General features: G+C 36.6%; 1 protein-coding gene across 6 annotated transcripts in view; it reads right to left on the minus strand.

Moving 5' to 3' along the window:
- KCNK2 (potassium two pore domain channel subfamily K member 2) overlaps positions 1 to 24463 on the minus strand; it is a 209507-nt gene that overhangs the window by 52858 nt on the left and 132186 nt on the right. For all 6 annotated transcript variants that reach the window (XM_070266682.1, XM_070266681.1, XM_070266683.1 and 3 more), the window contains one exon: positions 549 to 709. In XM_070266682.1, coding sequence (XP_070122783.1) covers positions 549 to 709 — 161 coding nt within the window. The remainder of the gene's footprint in view (positions 1 to 548; positions 710 to 24463) is intronic.

The following is a 24463-nucleotide window of genomic DNA, read 5'->3' on the forward strand; positions in this document are numbered from 1 at the left end:
CCAGGATTCGAACCAACGAAACACTGGGCCGCCTGCAGCAGAGCGCGCGAACTTAACCACTCGGCCACGGGGCCAGCCCCCCAAAGCAATTTTTTAAATAAAATATCATTAGTAATTTACTATCTATGTTAAGCTTTAATTTATATTATTTCTAACTCTCAGAATAATCTCTCGTCACCAGTACCATTATTCACACTATGTAAATGACAAAATGGACAATTAGGGGTAAAATACCTAGTGTAAGAGAATATAAGCTGGGAGACAATACATCTGGAATTTGAACCAAGGATCGTCAGATTTTTACTTTTTTCTACATATTTCTGGAGTTTTCTCATGGATTAATTTATTCATTCAGATAAGCATAAAAATAATTATAATACAGTATTATAATACAGTAATACAGAAATTGCATGCTAATGGAGGTACATACAAATTGATATGGAACCCCAATAACTGAATGTCTAACTGTACCCCAGGTGATGGAAAAGTTGGTATATTTTTAAAAATTTAACAGTAAACATACGTAGTTAAAAGGCTATCATACTCACAATAAACGTATCTTCCACTTTTGCAATTCCTTTTCCAAATATGGTCCCTAATTGATCTCCAACTCCAGCCAACAAAAAACCAAAGAGGGGAATTCCCAGTAAGGCATAGATGATACAGAATATTTTTCCCCCTTCTGTGCGCGGTGAGATGTTTCCAAATCCTAAATACAAAAAAAGGAATTCAGTTGTTTGTAAATGAGTAATAGTTTAAAACATGTGACCTCAAGGTTGATTCAGAAATTCCCAAATACTGTAAGATATCAATTATAGATTTCAAGTAGTTAAGAATCCATTTGTATTTCATAGCCTTTTAATATATTTCAATAAAAAATACTCATAAGCAAATACTTCAATAATCTACAAAGTATAGCTAATGTTCCAGTTAAACTAGATGATGAAAACTGAGGGGGTAACACATGTAATAACGCCAATATTTTCATTAAATTTCCTTCTATCTCTCTATACTGATAATCCTGTTAGTTAGAAAGCTTTCACCACCATTTACGGAGAAGAGTAGACTGCCTCAATTTAAGAGAATTCAAATATGCTTAAATTATTTAAAGATTAAAGTTAAGAATTTTAAATCTTGTTTTCATTCAAGTACCTACCAAAAAGCAATAACTAAAAACTTAAAATTATTAAACATTTTTAAAATTCAGAGGATTTTGAAGGTTTTCCAATTTTGTGTAAGGATGTCTACTTGTTATGATTAAGTCAGTCCAGCTTAATTCCCCTATTTTTTTAAATAACAGAAGCAATATCTACATACATGTTTGAAGGGAAGAATGTATGCCTTCTAGAAGTACACAGAGTACTTTTTTTGATATATAATCCTCTCATTGTCCTCCATATTAAATTAATCTGGAATTCTACTTTTAATTTCCTCTTTTATTCAAGAATGTGGATAGACATGTTAGGATGGGCTTTTTGTTGTTACTTTCTAGTTTTATGACTATTACGGCCAAAGAGTATGGCCTGTATGATTTTCACTTTTTGGAATCTATCGAGATTTTCTTTGTGGCTTTATAATGGTCAATTTTTGAATTTGTTTCACTGTTATTTGAAAATAATATGGGTCTTCCATTTTCTGGATACAAAAAGGGCATATATCATCGAAGAGCTTCAAATCATCCCCTAAAATCCATGCCTGTTGTGGTGCCCTCACCATACCTTTCCTGGGGGACAGGGCTAGACTAATATTTGGTCACTTCAACTCATGCATTTTTCTCCCCATAATATCTCCACGTTTCTTTTCTTCCTACTCAGTCAGGTTGGTGTTCATTGCTAGTCAACTCATCCACGGGTTTGGTGAGTTTCTTTTTCAATTGAAGTCACAGTTGTTTATAACATTATATACATTTCAGGTGTACATTGTTATATTTCGACTTCTGTATAGACTGTACTGTGTTCACCACCAAAAGTCTAGTTGCCAGTCCTCACCGTACACACACGCCCATTTACCCCTTTCGCCTGCCCCCACCACCTTCCCCTCTGGTAAACATCAATCTGGTCTTCATATCTATGTGTTTGTTGATTTATCTTGCACATGAGAGAGCAGTCACGTGATAATTGTCTTTCTCCATCTGACTTATTTCATTTAGCATAATACTCTCAAGGTCCATCCATGTTGTCACAAATGGCAAGATATTGCTGCAGCTACTATGGAAAACAGTATGGAGATTCCTCAAAAAAGTTAAAAATAAAAATACCGTATGATGCAGCTATTCCAATTCTGGGTATTTATCCAAAGAACACTGAAACGCTCATTTGAAAAGATATATGCCCACCATGTTCATTGGAGCATTATTCACAATAGCCAAGACTTGGAAGCAACCAAGGTGCCCATCAATGGACGAATGGAGAAAGAAGTTGTGGTAGATATATACAGTTTTCTTTAATGTAACTAATTTTCAAGAGTTTTGCCTTTTATCATTAGCCTGTTCTTATGCCATGAAAATAATAATTATATTCATTTTTTCATTTTTTTGGTGTTGTACTATACGTTAACTCCATTCCTTGACAGAAGTCCTACACTTCCTTTATTTAGGTAAATTTCTTCACATGTTTGAGAGCTCCTGGTCATATTTTCATACTTGTAAGCACAATACAATATTAAATTGGTTAGTATTTGCAGCTGAAATGTGTTTCCCAGCCTCCGTGAGGTTGTGGCTGATCTGGTAGAGTATGTAAGATTCTCTTTAAAGGAGCCCAGTTGAAGTAGTTGTGTTAGCCAGAAAGAAAGGGGACTGGCTTCTGATTGGGCTTTCATGTGAGCGTGGACCTCATGTAACTTCTGAGAGGAGGGTCTCCTAATTTCTCATGGCAGCCACCAGCTCACGGCCGTCTTACTGCTCCTCAGGCCTCCTGCCTACTCTGGGGATATCTGTAACATAACTCTGTTTGAAGAGCTTGTATTCACAGCATTATTCTGGAGGCAAAGACTGGAGACAGCCACTGTAACTGTTAGGATTAGTGGTTCCATAGAACTTTGATGAATTTACAGGCTACGGCCCATGGGCTCACTTCTGTTTCTAATTTTGGTGCCTTTATCACGTTCCCTTAGAAAAATTTTCTTTCTGGAATCCTCTGTTTTTCTTCTATGGGGGATGTGGGATTTTCAATTCAAAAAGACTTCACTGTCAATCTGAATCTACAAGCTTCACATCCGGCCCCCAGATGCATTCCTACTGTGGTTCCCTCACAACACTTTCCCTGCCTTCAAGCATACTATGGAATTTTTTCCCACTATTTTTATGTTTTCTGTCATCTCGATGCAACTTTTTGGTGATGTGAGTTAAACGCATGCTTATATCAAACAGCTTATAAGGTAAATTCATGTTTATATCAGAAAAGAAATTGGATCTGTGAATTTATCAATGTTTTCTAAGATATTAAATATGAATCATCTAATAAGTCCACAGACTTATAGAAAGACATGCAAACATCATAGTTTTTGAAAGCATTTTAGTTTAAAGTCTAAAACTGAATGAGAGAGATATCAAGATAAAAACTCTATAAAAGTTTGGCAATATATTATAACTATTCCTGAATCCATCACTCATTACATATGTGACCTCGGGCAAATTATTTTATCACCTGTTAAAAAAGTATATTATTATTATCTACTTCATCAAGTTGTAGGAACTAAGAAAGGTATTACATGAAAGATGCTTAGGAAAATCTATTACACTCTATGTGCTCAATATATGTTAAGTGCTATAATAATAATTATAATTACTATTAGTAATAACACTGATAGAAGCAAAGATTAGAGGATCAATGTATTTAGCCCTATCACTATGCAAACTATTTAAAAGTTAGATTAATGGGTCATGATTACACCACGCTCTCCACTATGTTCTGAAATGTTCTGTCAAACTGTGGGTGCCATTATTTAGAAAGAACATTGGCAAAATAGCATGCATAGAGGAAGGCATGCATAATGGTTGGATGGATTGGGGGTGTTTGTGCTGAAGAAAATAAGACTGAGAGTGGAAGGAAGCAGACTAGCTAATTTCAACTATCTGAATAAGGAAAAGGAAACAGACCAAATCTGATGCTCGGTGCAAAGAACAAAAGTAATGGATGCAATCGACATAAAGTGAGTTCATGCTAGGTAACTGCAGCCAAAATAGAGTAAGAGTAAGGCTATAAGAAGCAGGCAGAGGCCAGATGATCACCTGCAGTGTTTGACATTTTGGACTGACGCACTACTATCATCTAATCAACAGTCTATATTCAAATGTCGCCAATTGTCCTATTAACGTCCTTTGTAACGCTATTTTTCTCTGTTCCAGGATCCAATCCAAGATCATGAATTGCATTTAACTGGCATCTCTCTTTAGTCTCTTTTAATCTCCTGGAATAGTTCCTAAACCTTTCTTTGTCTTTTATGACTTTACTGTTTTTTAAACAATGCAAGCCAGTTATTACATAAAATGTTGCTCTCTTTTCCTTTTGTCTCATAGTTTCTCATAAATAGGTTCAAGTTATACATTTTTGGCAGGAATACCACTTAACTGATATTGGGTCCTTCTCAGTACATCACATCTGGAGGCACGTGACGGTCTGTCCTATAATAGTGAGGCTGATTTTGAATACTTGGTTAAGGTATGTCCACTGGATTTCTCCACTGAAACGTTACAATTTTTTCTTTTGCAATTAATACATCAATTATGGGGAAACACTTTGAGAATATGTAAATATCCTGTTCCTCAAACTTTCACCTATTAGTTATAGTATCTGAAAAATAACAAACATGTAAATAGTGCTAGAAAAGAAAATGTGAAGGCAGATGAAACAATAGGATAGTAAATGAGATAATAATCATTTAAAACACCTTGAAAGTGTATTACATATATAACAAAGATACTCTTTTAAAAAACATATTGATGTGCTTTTCCATTTCATGTAGAAGAAAAAAGCCCAGAGCTCCCTCTTTCTTTCCCCAGTAGATCACAGTGCAGGGAAGAAAGAATCAGAGAAGGAGTGAATAAGGTTCTTGTCTACCCACTGTCCTCTTATGTTGTGGCTTAAGAAACTTCCATGGGTTATAAAGGACCCAGCAGTATATATATGCTCTGCTCAGAAGACAAGGAGGCCTGAGAACCCAGGAGAAAAGGAAGAAGCCTCAAGTCAGGATGAAGAGTCTGCCACGGCCGGTGCTCCATGATGGAGGGAAAACTGATGTAAGGCGTCTACGCATTTAACTCATTTACCTTCCATTTGCTCTTATCTACTAATGCCTTGGAATGCTGAACACCAGAGCAATATGTGCAAGAGATCTACCCAGGGCAAGTAGGAAAAAGGCCCAGAAATCTTGTATCAAGGTAATTTGAAGAAAAAAAAGGCCATCCCAAAGGTTTAAAAAATTGTATAGGGGCCAGTCCAGTGGCGCAGCAGTTAAGTGCGCACGTTCCGCTTCAGCAGCCCGGGGTCCGCTGGTTCGGATCCGGGTGAGGACCTGGCACGGCTTGGCAGGCCATGCCGTGGTAGGCATCCCACATGTAAAGTAGAGGAAGGTCGGCACAGATGTTAGCTCAAGGCCAGTCTTCCTCAGCAAAAAGAGGGAGATTGGCAGCAGATGTTAGCTCAGGGCTAATCTTCCTCAAAAAAAAAAAAAGTTTAACGTGAACTATTTGGGACAGTACACTATTCAAGAAAGGACCTCAACAACCTCAACCCTGTCATTTAGTCTAACATCAATACGCATACTACCAAGAACAAGAAGGCCTTGCTAAGTCGGTGGGGTGGACTGTTTTGACACGGGTTTTCTGATTCTTCTAGAGTCCTGCTAAGATCCCGCACTTGTGCTTTACTGCCACTCCAGATGAATAACTATGTGGCTTGAGGGAGGGCAGACATCTGAGTTATCCTTTTCCATCCCATTTTCTCTTTTTGCATAAGAGGACAAATGTCTTCAGAGTTATAGCATAAGAAGTAACCGACCGCCAGGAAGGATTAGGGGTCAAAAACAAAAGATAGGACTTTTTACAAATTCTAACTGTAGCATCGCTATAAATAGGCTCTACTGTTTAAAAAATAAAAGCCTAGCGCTGTCAGAGGGCTCAATTTGATCTGCCCCATGCAAGTTAAAAGGGCATAAGAAACAAGGTCTCCAAGTTTTCATCCATCATGGACTTAGATTCAGCCTGGAGGCCACTGGAACATCTTCAGAAAAGCTGACAGAAGATTTCCTCAGGAAGCCTGTTAACATCACCAATGAAATGACCCAAAATCCAAAGAGAATTCCTGATGAAAGGAAAGACGATCTACCTTTCATTGATCAAAAAATGGTGACCAGTTCCTTGTGGCATCTGGGTACTTCATTTTTAGTATCTCCACGACAAAGTTAGCAGAAGGAAGACCGAAGGGAGTAGGAATGAGGGGTCCTGATGGTTGTTCTCTGACTTTCTTCTGCTTCACCTTCCAAATATTTCTCTCACCACCGTTACGCTGAGCTCTAAGGCTGAATCTGTGGCTCAGAGGTGGCATCCCTCACACAGTCACCACTCCCAGTGCCCGCACACAAAAAGCGACCTAGAGTTTTCTGACATAAAGGGCATGCCTACAGCTCCCCAGACATTTCCCTGGGTGAGAGAACCACATGACTGCTCAGGTTCCTCATGTTTTCTTCCCCCCTCTTCTGTGTGCAAAGTAAGAGTAGACTTCCCTACACAGATTTACCACGTGTTCTAACCAATGAATAGACACTCATTAAACGACTTGATACTAGTAACAGATTTATGAAAGGTATCCATTGATTCTAAGCAATAGAGGATGCTAAGCTTTTAAAATATTCATCTTTGTGATTGTCTGGACTTCCTGACTCTTTCCCTGGTCAGTCAGCAGCATCTTTACTGCCTTGGGGCGAAATAGACAGTTACAGCAAGAAGGGTAAAAAAACAAACAGTACTAAGTTTTATTTTCTTTTAATTCCTAAATTAAGGTGTTCACACTCAAAATGTTTCCCCTGAGGAAAGCAGCTGTCAGTTTATGGCATAATGTATGCACAACAAGAAAGTAAAAGGAGTAGCAGTCAATCCAGCTTCCAAAGAGCTACAAAGAATACTGAAGAGTGATGGGGCATGACCTTGGAGGAGATGAGGTAGGGCAGAAACCAGAGGACAGGACCTGAGCGGAGGAGGGGGTTTCAAGTGTATACTGGAGATGGATTGAAAGATCAATTGTTAAATTTTCAGAAATTTTCCAAGTCAGCTGACTTCACATTGGTAGCCTGAAATCAGCTACAGTAGGAATATTTACACCACAGAAATTGGCAAGCACTATAATTTAGGGCTTTTTCCCCCTTCAGCCACCTAATATTTACCAAAACACTAAAGAATAAGATAGAGTCAAATGTAAGAGAGTTAGAAGAAATGGATAAACCTACAAGAAATGAATAAATTCCTAGAGACATACAATCTTTTAAGACTGAATCATGAAGAAACAGAAAATCTGAACAGACCGATTACTAGTAATGAAACTGAATCAGTAATAAAGAAACTTCCAAGAAACAAACGTCCAGGACCAGAAAGCTTCACAGGTGAATTCTAACAAACATTTACACAAGAGTTAACACCCATCCTTCTCAAACTATTCCAAAGAATTAAAGAGGGAGGAAAGCTTCCAAACTCATTCTCCAAGGCCAGCATTACCCTAAGACCAAAGCCAGACAAGGATATTACAAAAAAAGAAAATTACAGGCCAATATTCCTGATAAACACAGATGCAAAAATCTTCAACAATATATTAGCAAACCAAATTCAACAATACATTAAAAAGATTATACACCATGATCAAGTGGGATTGAGCCTAGGGATGCAAGGATGGTGTAATGTCCACAAATCAATTAATGTGATACATCACATTAACAAAATGAAGGATAAAAATCATATAATCATCTCAACATACCGAGGAAGAGCATTTGGCAAAATTCAACATCCATTTATGATAAAAAGCTCTTGGGGCAGCCCTAGTGGCCTAGTGGTTAAGTGTGGCATGCTCCACTTCGGCAGCCCAGGTTTGGTTCCCAGGCACAGACCTACACCGCTCTGTTAGCGGCCATACTGTGCTGGCAGCCCACATACTAAAAGACAGAGGAAGACTGGCAGAGATGTTAGCCCAGGGCGAATCTTCCTCACCAAAAAAAAAAACTCCCAACAAAGTGGGTATAGAGGAACATACCTCAACATAATAAATGTCATATATGACAAACCCACAGCTAACATCATATTCAACAGTGAAAAGCTGAAAGCATTTCCTTTAAGATCAAGAACAAGACAAGGATGCCCACTCTCACTACTTTTATTCAACATAGTATTGGAAGTTCTAGCCACAGCAACCAGACAAAAAAAGGAAAAAGTAAAACTCACAGTTTGCAGAGGACATGAGACTATACATAGAAAACCCCAAAGACACCACCAAAAAACTATTTGAACTAATAAATGAAATCACTAAGTTGCTGGATACAAAATTAATATACAGAAATATCTTGCATTTATATACACTAATAACAAGTAATCAGAAAGAGAAATTAAGACAATAATCCCATTTATAACTGTATCAAGAAGAATAAAATACCCAGCAATAAATTTACCCAAGAAGGTGAAAGACCTTTAATCTAAAACCTATAAAACACTACTGAAAGAAACTGAAGATGACAAAACTGAATGGAAAGATATTCCATCCTCACAGGTTGGAAGAATTAATATTGTTAAAATGTTGATATTACCCAAAGTAATCTACAGATTCAGCATTATCCCTATCAAAATACCAATGGCATTTTTCACAGAAATAGAACAAATAGTCTTAAAATTTGTATGGAACCACAAAGGACCCTGAATAGCCAAAGCAATCTTGAGAAAGAATAAAGCTGGAAGTATCAAGCTCCCTGATTTCAAACTATACTACAAAGTTATGGTAATCAAAACAGACACATAGATCAGTGCAACAGAATGGAGAGACCAGAAACAAACTCACGCTAATATGGTCAATTAATCTATGACAAAGGAGGTAAGAATATAGAATGGAAAAAAGACAGTCTCTTCAATGCATGCTGTCGGGAAAACTGGACAGCTACATGCAAGAGAATAAAACTGGACCACTTTTTCGCACCATATACAAAAATAAACTCAGAATGATTAAGGACAAATGTAAAACCTGAAACCATAAAACTCCTAGAAGAATACATGGGTAGTAAGCTCTTTGACATTGCTCTTAGTAATTTTTTTGGATCTGTCCCCTCAGGCATAGGCGACAAAAGCAAAAATAAACAAATGGGACCACATTAAAGAAAAAAAAAGCTTTTGCACAGCAAAGGAAACCAGCAACAAAATGAAAACTTGACATAGTGAATGGGAGAAGATATTTGCAAATGATATGTCCCATAAGGGGTTAATATCCAAAATATATAAAGAACTCGTACAATTCAATATCAAAAACACAAACAATCCAATTAAAAAATGGGCAGAAGACCTGAATACACATTTTTCCAAAGAAGACATACAGATGGGCAATAGGCACATTAAAAGATGCTCAGTATCACTAATCATCAGGAAAATGCAAATCAAAAACACAAGGAGAGGGGCCGGCTCTGTGGCCAAGCGGTTAAGTTCACGTGCTCTGCTGCGGCGGCCCAGGGTTCGGATCCTGGACGCGGACATGGCACTGCTCGTCAGGCCACGTTGAGGCGGCATCCCACATCCCACAACTAGAAGGACCTGCAACTAGGATATACAACTATGTACGGGGGGTTTGGGGAGATAAAGCAGAAAAAAAAAAAAGAGATTGGCAACAGTTGTTAGCCCAGGTGCCAATCTTTAAAAAAAAAATAAAAAACACAGTCAAAATGGCTATTAACAAAAAGACAAAAAATGACAAGTGTTGGGGAGCATATAGAGAAAAGGGAACTTTCATACATTGTTGGTGGGAGTGTAAATTGGCATAGGCACTACGGAAAACAGTATGATGGGGTCCTCAAAACATCAAAAATAGAACTACCATACAATCCAACAATTCTATTCTGGATATTTATCAGAAGAAAACAAAAACACTATTCAAAAAGATATATGCACCCCTATGTTCATTGCAGCATTATTCACAATAGCCAAGATATGAAAGCAACCTAAGTGTTCATTGATACATGAATGAATAAAGAAAAGGCGGTACATATATACAATGGAATGTTACCCAGCCACAAAAAAATATGAAATCCTGCCATTTGCGACAAAATGAATGGACCTAGAAGGTATTATGCTAAGTGAAATAAGTCAGACAGACACCATATGATCTCACTTATATGTGAAATCTAAAAAACAAAACAAACAAACAAAAAACAAAAACAAACTCATAGATGTAAAGAACAAATTGGTGATTGCCAGGGGGAGGGGAGTGGGGGGATGGGTGAAACAGTTGAAGGGGATTAAGAGGTACAAACCTGCAGTTATAAAATAAGCCACTGAGATGTAATGTAGGGAATTTAGTCAATAATATTGTAATGACTTTCTATGGCAACAGATGGTTACTAGACTTGGGGTAATCATTTAGTAAGGTATATAAATGTCAAAACTATGTTGTACACCTGAAACTAATATAATATTTTATGTCAACTATACTTCAACTAAAAAAAAGAAACAAATTGGCAAGTACTACGATTTAAGGCTTTTCTCTCCTCAGCTACCTAATATTTATGAATACAATACAGAATAAGATACAGTCAAATTTAAGACACTGTATGTAGTCTGTGCCAGAAATCCAGATGGAAGCTCAGCCAATGCCTGAAGGCCAGCCCTTGACATTTAAATGAGTGCATCACCAGAACAGCTATCATCTCTTCTTCATATTGCTTTCAGGAAAGGGCCTTCCATGGAAAGCTACTGTAAGTCCATTGTAAATGGACCATCTAGCAGGAAGTCCACATATGCCACCCCCATCTGAACAGTCCCAAGTAGATATATCATTTTTCTGACAGAATTTATTAATATTACAAATAAAGAATACCCCCTCAAGCACTGCACACACTTACAATTATTTAATTCTTTGCAATAATCCACTTAATGTCTATATTCCCCACTTGACTATGAGTTCTATGAGTGTAGAGATTGATTTATTATTTATTTTTATATATATTTTTACAACTGTAATTCCAAAACCTTACTGGCTTATTAATTAGTGCATAATTGATAATTAATAAATATTTCTTGACTGATTCACTGGCACATAAACCTAAAAAACTCACAATACTTTAGAAAGAGGATAAAGAAAAAGAAAAACATACAAAGAAATACAACGTTTCTATGTGGGAACTCACAAAAAATTAAATTTATCCCTCACTCATTAATAAATGTACTACCTTTGCAATCAAGTTCCACAGTTTTTAAATTTTACAACTTAATGAAATGATTCTAAAATTCACCTGGAATAAAATTAACAATAGTAGTCAATAAATATTTAAAAGGAAGACAAGTTTACCTTCAAATTAAAAAGATGTTATCTATAGTTTTAATAATTAAAACTATGTAACAAATTAATGAAAGAAAACAACAGAAAATATAGAAAAGGACCCAAGCATGTAAATGAATTTAATGTTTGATACATACAATATTTCAAATCAATACAGAAGTTGACTATTCAGTAAATAGTGATGGGATAAATAGTAAGCTACTCAAAAATAAATTATGTCTTTACTTCACATTACAAACTAAATATTATCAGATGGACTGAATTATCAAATATAAAGAAAATATTACCATAAAATACTACAAAGAAAAGACAGGAGAATAATTGTCTAAGCATAACTCCTAGGACAGAACCATAAAGAAATGAAAGGTAAATATGACTACACAAAAAAATAATGATGCTGTATGTCAAAATTGGAGCATAAATGCTATGTAAAGGTCCAACATTTTTGCCAAGAGGTTGTGTAGAAAGACGGAAATGCCTCTGTTCCTGGTCCTACCACGGCTCCTCCAGGTCGAAGAACCAATCTTTCATTTCATTTCAGGGCTGAAGTCGCCCTGAATCCATCCCATTTGCACTTGTGATTTGAGATGTTCTCCTAAGTTAGTCTCCCACCGCAGTTATTTAAACTTTGGACTGTTACTTATGAATATACCTATTCCTAGGAAATTTTAAATATCCATAATGATGATTTGATAAACCCAAAAGACATTACTGGCTACGGGTACTTGGGATATTTACAGAAAGCCTATCAAATGGCCAACTTTCACAAGTTCACTTCCACTGAAAAATGTCAGGCTAAACTTGTAACAAGCAACACTTTTGGATAATAGTGTTGTGAGACTTTCTACCTTCTGTGTGAGACTTACTGAAATTAAGCAACATAGTTAAACTGGACTTGTTGGCTGCAACATACTCTAGATTTAAAAGTTCTACGGGACTAACAGGCAGTTTCTGCAAATCTTTAATCTCTTAGCCAGTTTTCAATGTGGAGACAGTAGTTTATGATTACATTTATGACAACAGCAATGATAAAAGCAACAATAAATTGAAATGGCATTCATATAGACTCTTCTAGAGGGAAACAGATGAAAGATTCTAAGTAATTCTGACCAAAAATTTAGGAGGTAGGACTTTATTAGCCCAATCCCACAGAGAGAAAATTAGGCAAGATTAAAAAAACGCATAGTATTATTTTACTCTGATCAATTCCGTACTATACATAGAAAATAAGAAATCAAATTATCACCACAAAAATCAGTACAATTTCATTCTGTTCACTGAAAAATTGTTCAATAAATACGACATGCCAATCACTGTGCTAGATACTGAGGACACAAAGATGAAGAAAACATTGTTTCAAAAAAATTCCAAATTATTGAGAAAATCAACTAAGTATTCTATCTACTAACTTTTCTTTAAACATTAACAAAGGTACACAAATGGACAAAGATTTGCTACACAGAAAACCAAGGATGGCAGTATGTGTGTAAGAAACATTCCCATTAAAACTCTGCATTTAAAATGCTGGGTTAGCTTAATTTTGGTCCCATGTTTACTTTGATCTCTGAAATACAAGAGCAGGCCAACTAGGAAGCACCTAAATCAGGTCTGTTCAAATGCTGAATCTACTGAGGCTCGAACTGCTCTCAATATGCAGCAGTTAAGCACTGATAGTAGGGCAGACCCAAGAAGAGCACTGAAATCACTCCGTACTGGGACAAAAATTCTTAATGTGCTGTATCAGGAAATTCTGCAAGGACCCAACAATAAATTAACAGTGAGGAATGACAGGAGAGTAAAATAAAGGCCATTCTATTTCACATGAGCCTCTAAATAAAAAGTCCACAAATAAATCAAATGCTAAGAAAGGTAGTTAAACACAGTCAACACCTAGAGCAGGAACTTACTCTAGATGAAAATAATTTCATGAGACAGTCTGAACTGAATTTTGAAAGAGGTATATTAAAATATCCAGAGATAAAAAAACAAAAGTTTTATTAAAATTATGAATAATTTTTAAAAAGGTATAAAAATAAGAACAGGTAGATAAAAAAGGAAACAGTAAGGTATATTAAAAATTATACTATTAACTAATTTCTTAAAGAGATGAAATACACTAATATAAGTGAAGGAAGCATTAGTGAATTTGATGGCGATGCTGATAATCCACCAAGAACCTGACACAGAAAGGAAAAGAGATTTAAAATAAGAACATGGAATACTTAAGAGACAGGGACATGGAGGATGGAGAGACCTCAACAATCATATAATACAAGTTCCAGAAGAAAAACATGGGATGACTAGCAGGGAAATAATATTTAATATATTGTTAGCTGAGAATTTTCGAGAATTGAAGACTTGTGAATTCCTATCGAAAGTGTACTCTTAGTGTTGAATATGATAAATAAGTATAAATCCACACCTTGGATATAGCACAGAGAAACCAAAGAACACAGGAATAGATGAAATCTAAAAAGTTATCAAATAGAAGAAGGGAAAAGATTACTTACAAATGAACAACACACGAGCAATAATAGTCATTGGAAAATAATGGAGTAATATCTTCAAAGTACAGAGGAGACATAACTATTGTTCTGAAATTTCATATTTAGCTAAACTATCAAAGAAGAACGAGGGTCCTATTTTAGCAATTTTCGGACATACAAAGACCAATAATCCTTACCACTGAGAGAGCCCTCACTAAAATAACTACCTAGGTATGCTTGAGAAATTATATCCTTCAGAAGGAAGAAAAGAGAACTTAGAAGGATAACGTAGCATAGGAGAAACAGGAGTGGGCACAGAAATAGGAAAAAACAGGTCAGAAAAGTTAATCGACTATTAACTGCAAAACATGTACATGCACACATGCACACTAAAAGTGAACAACGTACAACAGCAACAAAACGGATGGGAGAATGGGGATGTTCAATACATAAGTTCAGCATTGCTTGGCTAAAATGCTAGAAATAAAAGTATTAGCTATGTGTCAAAGAATAAACCACTGTCAATCCAACAAAAGGGTAGAAAAATAGGGGGAAAAGAAACAGAATGACATAAAATAACATGGTAGAACGAAAGTCCAAATATATCAACAATCACAACAATTTATGTAAATACATTAAACATAAAGACAGAGATTATTAGAGTTTATAAAAATATCACAGATCAGATGAAAATAAAGGGACGGGAAAAGACTTGCCAGCAAATTCTTCTCTAAACAAAGTCAGCATAATGATTTTAATATCAATCAAATAGAATTAAGGCTAATCATATTCCTAGGAATAATGTGAGGCACCGTGTACTATCATAGGAGAGATGTTATAGCAATCATGATCTTGTAGGTATCAGGCACCATAACTTTGTAAACTATTAAGTGAAAGCTGACAAGATCGTAAGAAAGTGACAAATTTACATTCAACATCAGAAAAGCAGCTAATGCAACATACCACATTCGCAGATTGCAAGGGAAAACAATATGCTTATCTCAAAAGATGAATTCATTCAACTTATTCAAGAAATATTTATCAAGTACCTACAATGTGAACCATTATAGACGCAACAAGCGAATAAAGGGTGAAAGTCTTCTCTGTTTGAATGGAGGTAATATTCTCTTTTTGGAGAGTGTGATAGAGAGTGAAAACAATAAAATAAAATATAATTGTTAGAAATAATTACATGGTATAAAAAATAGAGAAGAATGGGGGGCATTAGGAATATGGCACATAGGACTGTAATTTTAAATGGCATAGTTGGAGTGGGCCCCACTGAGAAGGTGACATTTGAGCAAAGCTTTGAAAGAGGTAAGGGAGGGAGCCATGGAAATATCTAGGGGAAGAAGGGAATGAGCCCGTGCAAAGGGCATGAAGCAGAAGCGGGCCTGGCACATGTGAGGAAGCCTGAGAAAGCCTGTGTGGCTTGAATGACATGGGGAGAGTGGAAGGACCTGAGGGGACCTGACTATGGGGGCCTGCTGTAACCTGCAAGGAAGGCCGGAAGGCCTTGTAGGTATATGGAGGCAGAAAAAGCACTTGATAAAACCGATTCCTCATTGATGACAGAACTTTTACCAAACTAGAAACAGAACAAAATTTTATTTACCTGGTTTTTATCGAAAAGCTAATAGCTAACACATACTTAAGGTGAAACTTCCAAGCATTGACTTTAAAAATTCAGGAACATAACAAATACATCATCATCACGACTTCTCTCCTATATTATATTGTGGGTCAATGCTATAAAATCTGAAGGGAAAAAAGGCGTAAAATGAGAAAGTAAAAGTTGAAGCTATTACTATTTTTTTATGATATGCTTATCTATATAATAAAGCCAAGAACAAGCTTTCTGGATTCAAAATCAAGAAAACAATGATAACAATAATAAAGATTTATACGTGCTTATTATGTGCCAAGCACTCTTACAACCAATTAAACTTAATTCACTTAATTCTCACAATAACTGTAATGAGGTAGGTACTATTATCCTCATTTTTCAAAAGAGGAAACTGAAGCATAGTGAGGTTAAATAATTTTCCCAAGGTTACATAGCTAGTAAAGTGGGAGAGCTAGGATTCAAACTCAGGTATTTTAGGTTCAGTGTCTGGGCTCTTCTCACCCACACCGCAAGATTCCTATACCTCCAGAAAGAACCAATTAGCAAATGTAATACAAAAACAAAATATCTCAACAACAATAGCAATAAAGAGATCTAAGAAAAAAATCTAATAAATAATATGTAAATATATTTAAGGATAAAACTACCAAAAAGATACAAAATGAATGACATGAAAGAAGACTTGAATAAATAAGGATATATACAGGTATCAATTTTACCAAATTTATATTAAACATAACGCAATTGCAATAAATATTTCAAAAAGGTTTTCAGTGTAACTTGAACTTCTATAAAAGTCACAGATGAAAACAAAGGACCAATAATAGCTCAGACATATTTGAGGAAAAATGAGTTGGGAAGATTTGCCCTACATGATGTCAGGACCTACTACAGCCATTAAAAAGCAATATGACTAAGACAATGTGATACTGGATGAGGAAAAGCAGACCAATCAAAACAGAATAGAGAGCTCAGAAACAGACCCCAACATGTCTGGAAACATGGACATCTGCCAAAGGCGGGGAGAAGATCAATTGTCAATGAAGAGGAGTGGAGAGTCGGCTATCCAATGAGACTGGAGAGAAGGATAAAGGACCTTCAACTTTCTATATTGTGTATTATTTAACAACAGTAACAACAAAAACAGCATGAAGCCTTGTTAAGATTTGATAAAGGTAGATGCATAGATGGTTGTGTGCAATATTTTTCTTTGCAGACATTTCTACATATTTGAAATATTGCACAATAGTAAAAACAAGAGAGAATATCTATAAATACATTACATTAATAGATCAAAAAGATATTGGACAATATTCTCCCATTTCTTACAGTTCTTTAAAGAGCTAGAAATAGAATATTGTCTTACCATGACAAAGAATGTCTATCTTAAAACACTTACTATCATACTTAATCTTAAAGCACAACAAGAATTCCCTTAAAACCAGGGTGGAAAAGGTATATCCATTTTACAACTACTGTTGATCATTTTCTGAAAGTTCTAGCAGGTGTAATTGCAGTAAACATATAAAAGGAATAATTATTATAAAGAAAAAGACAAATATATTAGTTGTGGGTTGAATTAAATTTCTGGTAAATACAAGAGAATACTGAAAATTGTTGAATAGAGAAAAGTTCATCAAAATAGCTGAGTACATGAGGGGCTGGCCCCGTGGCTGAGTGGTTAAGTTCGCGCGCTCCGCTGCAGGCGGCCCAGTGTTTCGTTAGTTCGAATCCTGGGCGCGGACATGGCACTGCTCATCAAACCACGCTGAGGCAGCGTCCCACATGCTACAACTAGAAGGACCCACAACGAAGAATATACAACTATGTACTGGGGGGCTTTGTGGAGAAAAAGGAAAAAAAATAAAATCTTAAAAAAAAAAAATAGCTGAGTACATGAAAAATATGCAGAAACCAACAGCACTACAGTATTTTAGCACTACTGCAAATGTGCTAAGTGAAATGGAAAAATACCTTATTTACAATATCAAGGGAAATAGGAAATACCTAAAAGTAATCTTATCAAGACATATGCAACTTTAGAGAACAGCTTGGGCTAATGCAGAATAGGATGGAACAAAACAGGAAAGAACAGAAAAGAAAAAGGTCAGGAAGAGCACATATATATATATATTTTAAAGCATCATAAATAAGTTGGAAATTGAATAATTGTGTAATTAATAGTGCTAGGTAAATTGGTTACTATTTTAAAGAAAAAAGAAATTCATCCTATGTGAAAAGAAGTCCCATGCAGATGAAAGATATAAATAAGTTAACCAAATCAAACTATCTCCCTATTGATCCCCTCTGATTATGTTTCTTCCTTTGCCTCTCAAATGCACATCCTTCAACCCCACCACTCTTCATTTGGCTCATCCCTAAGAACCCATAATTACTTAGGTTAGATATTAATTTCTCCAAGAAGCCTTCCTTAAGCCCTCACTACATACCCCAAAGCCTGGGTTTGACCACCTCCTGCCTGTTTCCCGATCCTCCAACTTATTTCACTAGATTGTAATCATCAGTTCTGTAATTAGAAGTTCTGTGAGGTCAGGGACCATGCCTTAGTCATCAGTGTAGCCCTGGTGCATTTCCATTGGATATCTAACTAAACATATGCTTCCCGAGGCTCCCTTCCTACTGTCTGTCCTTCATGGCAGCCCTCTCTCCATTCTGTTCTGGCAGTTCCCCATCCTAAGTATTGCAGTTTTCAAGAATACCTGATACAGTTTCAGAGCTTGGACCTAAAATATTCTCAAATAGCTGGTTCGTTGTGGCTCCCACTGAAATGGTGGGGTTATGAAAAGATGCTACATGAAGATATCCCTCTACTGACTCTTGTTATCCTTTGAAATCTCTTCTACACATAGGTTTTATTTGCATTCTTTTTATTGCTTTGACTTCTGAATGGTACTTTCCCTTTAAAAACAATCAGACTAGCATGTTTCATCTCCCTTCCTCAGTAATTCAGGGTTTTGTTCTTAGTGAATGACTAGCAGATAACTATAGTGGCAACTCACTTTGTCTTGTCACTGTCTTTCAGTGACCTTTTTCTTTAATACCTCATGGACTGTCTTATAAAGACTTTCTTCATGGAGCATTTTTTCATGGAAGCCTGCCCTTTCCCCAGCCCCCACACCCCCACATCAGGAGTGTTGAGGATGCTCCTCAACTCCATGTCATCTGGACAATAGCCTGACCCAACCCTCTTGGCCTCCCCACCACCATCTTGTTAGGCTTAAATCAATCACCACAGGGCCAGAGTTCTCAAAGCTCCCTCACTCCCAGATCCAAAAGCCAACTATGGCTTTGTAGGAAATGAGGCAGACCCCCTCACCACCATAACCCTTCGATTCTCTTTCTCTGCTTCTTAACTCTTCCACTGCCATCACTTCAGTGAATCAAAACAGCCTAACTGTGGTCTTTTCTCACCCAAATCCATCTCATAATAGTTCATTCTCCACCAGGGTGCAGCTTCAATCTTGATACTCAGTAGCTTTAAAATCCTTAGGTGTTCCAAAGTCTTCACCTAACACTCCCTGTTATGAAATTGTTATACCTTCTAGTAACACCAGAGTCATCATTATCCCCTGAAAAAAAATAAGCTGGACTTTTCTGATTCCTTATATTTCTTATGCTGTTGTTTGCTCCTTCTGGCTGGCACCAGTGTGGCCTGGCAATTATCATGTTGCAATTCTGTCTGTCCTTTCTGTCCCCTCTCCACACCACCTCCCACCCACGGCCATTCCTCACCCTTCAATCAGCTGTGATATTGCCTTCTTCAACGTACTCAGTACTGTCCATTTCCATTAGAGGAATTAGGCATTACTCTAACACGAATTCCTGCCATTTGGTGATATGCTTTTGTCTCTTCTCGATGACAAACTTCTTGGGAGCAGAGACTCTGTTGTAGTCTGCTTTCTTTTCTTTATATATCTTGTGTAGTGCTTTGCTCATAGCAGATGTTCAAGAAAATATGTTGAATTGAAAAGAACGGTCTATTGGTTTTCACTAATACTTCAGATTTTAATTGAATAGACATGCCCAGATCTCAACAGTTCTACTGTACTAATTTGTTTTACTCCTTTTCATTTTATTCAGAACTGATAAGGAAAAGCAAAGTTCTTGATCTGTGCAAACGTTATTTAAAAAATCACCCCAAAAAGTAACATTAAAATATTATTTTAATGCAAGACAATTTAAATTATTTTAGATGCAGGAAAACATTAATATTGTAGAGCATAAGCGCAAAATGTTGGAGGTGAGTTGGGAAAAGGAACAGCATAAATTGAGGATGTGCTCAATTAGCAATTTAAGGAAGGGGGCAAGCCTTTCAGAAATGAAAGTGAAATGATAATTATGTCTGGTCTCTTTAAAGAAGCTAGTCAGAGCCATGGCTATGCTGTATAAGCAAAGAACATGACTAAACACTGAAGAAGGAAAAGGCTTCCAGAAAAATTTGATTCTAATTAAAAGACAGTTGAACAATGTCTTGATAAAAAGATGGATTCATTTCAGAACTTTCACACTCAAAGTTGTACCCTGTTCTTCTAGATCGTTCGTTTTAAACCAAGGAACAACTAAATTATTGTCTTCCCCTGGGAGGGGAGGGGAATGTGTATATGCCTTTTTAAATATCTACAGAAGTGATTCTGATTTACATCTGTAACAGAGGCAGGATATATGGGTCTAAGAGCTATACAATATGGGGGGAGGTGCTCTTTAGGAACAAAGAATACAAAATTAGGAAGCAAATCCATGCAAATGAGGAGTCTGGAAGCTTAACCCTCATTAGTCTCAAGGTAAATCTGCCTCTGCCCCTTTATATTTAGGACGACCTTGATTAGACTGACTATGGTATAACTAAATTACTATATTTTCATTACCATTAATAAAGTAATTTTACTACCAATAATAAAAATAATGGCCAACACTATTAGTTTTGAACATTCACTTTCTCACCACATGCCAGATATACCGCTAATCCCTTTATATGTATATTTAATTTAACTTTCACAACCCCATGAGATTTTAGTACAACTAATTATTCCTACTCTGAATGTGGAAAGTGGGGTTTACTGAAGTCAAGTAATGTGTTCAGGTTAAACAGCTACTAAATGTAAGACAGATTTAAACCATTAACTCAATTGCTTAGAGCAAGCGTTTGGGATCAGGGCTATAGACACTGTTTCTCGGTTTTCCTCAGTTAGAGAACCGCTGAGTTTGGATCCATACTTGGACATGCCATTCTGCCAATATTTGCTGTTAGACTGGGAAAGGATGTGCAGGTGCATCAAAACAAATGTGTCAATTAAAGTAACTAAATCAAAGGGTCCTTTTAACACTCTGTTTTAACTTCACCTTCCCAAACTTCCTCTTGGCCCAGAAGCCACGGGCCTGCAGTTCAAATAGTATTTCACAAGATGGCTCCCTTGCTATCCTCAGCTGCAACTTACATAATAAGACCCTACATCACAGTTGTAAAATTGCAAATCTACAGCAAGTTACAGATTTCTTAAATTGCTTTTTGAATGAACTTCTACCAAATATTGTTTGCTAACAAGATACATTTACATAACCTACAACTACAGCTGACTATTGGGGGAAATTCCCTTGCAAAGGAAGTTTGCCAAAGAACAAGAACAATAACAATCTCCCTGCATATTGTTTCCTAACTTCTCCAGCGTTTTTTCTTTAATACTTTGGAACTACATCCTACCTCTTTTCACCTATGCAAATATGTGCTTGGAGAGGGGGTGGGAAGAGGGAGAGAGAGACCATGGGAGGGGAGCAGGAGTAAGAGAACATATTTAAACAGTACGAGAGCTTCGCCCACATTCCTCTGGTAAGAACAGCCTAAAGTGAACATGACACGAAAGAGGTGAAACGGCTCATGTCAAAGTCCTTCTCAGTCCTCACATGCCTCTCACAGTGACAGCATCTAACTGTTCTGGATTTGATGCTAAGTGTTTAAAGATGTACATTTTTAATAAAACACGACCACTAAATGTTGGCCAACTATTTTATCTGAGACTCACTCCAACAAACAGAGATCTGTTCAAGGTGTAATGAAATGATATTTCTATAAACGGCTGTAAATTCATGTGCTATTTAACTGTCTCTTAGTATGTGTACCTCCTCTTATCCCATGAGGGGCAAATAAAGATCCAACAGCACCAGGGAAATGGGGGACTATTTCTTAGCAAGACATTTGAATAATTTAAGTTTTCCCATGTATTGAGAGAGATTATAAAGTCAGAAATCTTAACTGCTATGATAATGAATTTCCTGGAAATCAGGATTTAAAGGTGACTGTTAAAAGAATTTTCCTATAGGGACTTCAGCATAATTTGATGTTATATTCCTGACCATACTTGGCATCAAACAATGCAATAAACAAAACTATACTATGTATTGGCAAAGATTCTCTCCTTGACCAAAGTGTGGCCATGATCTTCTGAGCTCTATTTTTTATTAAGCCTTGGGCTCCATGTCCTTTAAAGTCCAGTTTTAGCAAGGATCCCACTAAGTCAGTTTAGCCAGAATCCTCCATCCTGGGTTCCCCAGCCTCCACCATCACCCAGGTGATGTCTGATCACCCTGACAAGCCTTCAGTAAGGATCCTGTTAGGTCGGTTTAGCCCAAACCCCTCCTTACACCTGGTGTTTCCTCTTAGTAATTTTCTATCCACTGAAACCCTCCCTGCTCCTTGGCTGTAAACTCCCAGTTTGCCTTTGTGTACTCAGAGTTGAGCCCAATCTCTCTCCCCTACTACAAAACTCCATTGCAGTGGTCCCTACACCTATGACGATGGTCCTGAATAAAGTCTGCCTTATCATTCTTTAACAAGTGTCATTGAATGGTTTTTTCTTTAACATTATCAGTAGTAAAAAGATAAGACTATACAATTCCTCTGTCATCAAATTGCCCTAAAAGTAATAAACTAGATATAATACATGCAAAATTTTGATTTTTTTTAATTGTAGAAAGTTGGATCTTGGTGGACATGAATAATCTGAATTGCCAAGAAAGCTACATTACCTTTAATTTGCAATAATTTTCTTCAACTGCAAACAGACTTATTCAAATTTACTTTCAAGTATACTGAGGGCAGTATAGCATAGCAGCTAAGACTGTAGGCTCTAGAACCTAAACATCTGGCTTTGAATCCTAGCTTTGCCACTCTGTCACTGAAAGAGAGAGACAAAAAACAAAACAAAACAAAACAAAAATCTCTTTGTGCCTCAGTTTCCCCATTTGTAAAACAGTAATGAGGGTTAAGTAATATAATATACATAGAGGACTCAGTAGGGTGCTTGGCATACAGTAAGTAGTCAATGAGTATCAGGCAGCTAAAGTCACTTTCCCAGCCACAAAGTAGGGCTCAGGTACTGACAGTGATGCTCTGAATAAGTGTCCAGTGTTGATAAAAATCATGGTGGAAATGATGGTATGCTGATGATCACAGTACTTTTCCCCTGAACAAGCATAAAGTAAGGAGGAGCCGAGCCAACATTCTCCATTCACACTCTTCACTTTGCAGATTACCCAATGAAACAAAAACAGCTACTTGATACCAATCAAATAATCCATGAAATGAAGTACTCTAAGTTACTGAAGTTCACCTTTTATTGTCACAAGCAAACAAGCACTGGTAGCTATCAGAATATTTCACCCTTCATTAGCAAGTGATAAACATAATAAACATATCACAACAAAGCCTATTATTTTGGAGGACCTAATTAGGCATCTCTCTTAGGATCGCTAGACAGTATCTTGTCTAAGATGGTCCATTATTTTTCTAAATCCACAATGTAAAGTGCCATGAGTTGAGGGAAAATAGGCAGTTGAATTTTTTAAACAAAATCGAAAATGTAAGCATTGAAATGGCCAACAGAATTGTAACACCATCATTACATAAATATGGAAAATGGGGGCCAAGAAAATTGAAGTAATGGTGGTAAGCAGATAGCACAGGTTGAAGAGATAAAATGCAAGATTTTCAAGTGTTGAGTGTCTATATTTAATATAACTGAACTTGAAATTAGAGTGTAAGGAACTATACTTGCCATGGCTATTACCTTGGAGCAGTAATTCAAAACTCATCAACTACTGTTAGTGTCAGATGGGAGAAGGGAGAGAGTGTGACAGCCCACCCACCTGAAAGACGCATAATCATCCAGATACTGAACTTGAGTGATGACAGCTGAAGGTGGATCATTTACATGAAAGGATACATCAGCAAAACCAATAAGGGGCACTGATTATATTCAGTTTAAATTCAACATCCATTAGCATTTTTAATATTTATCTCTGGTAAGAGACCAGACTCCCATACATTCTTTGACTTTGACAAATTAAATATCTTCAAACCAACTTATTTGTGTATCTTATTTTTTAAAAGATACACTATAGAAGAAAATTAAAGATGAGCATTTTACATATTTAAAAACTATATCCTCAATATCAAAAGAATAAGGCCATTTAGCCTGAATAACATACAAGGTTTTCTCACACATGGTAAAGGCAGATATATTTTGCTTGATTAAAATATCTCCAAGTAAAAAGAGTGTTGGGGGACACATCAGAGATAGAAGGCAGTGTTTTTCAAGCTCATTTTCTGCAAATTACTTAGAAATTTTTCAGTGGTAACAATGGCATAGCCCCTTCACCTGGAAAGGTAGAGTCTTAGAAGTAAGTCCCTAACCATTAGGAGGGAGAGAACAGATATCAGTTCACTCAAAATTTATGGTAAAGTATATACTCTACTTTTTTCAACATATGATGCAATACAGGTCAGAGGTTATGAGCACCAACACTGTACCAGGCTCTGTGGGTTT

Source organism: Equus caballus, chromosome 5 (assembly GCF_041296265.1).
Source record: "Equus caballus isolate H_3958 breed thoroughbred chromosome 5, TB-T2T, whole genome shotgun sequence".
Taxonomy (NCBI): domain Eukaryota; kingdom Metazoa; phylum Chordata; class Mammalia; order Perissodactyla; family Equidae; genus Equus; species Equus caballus.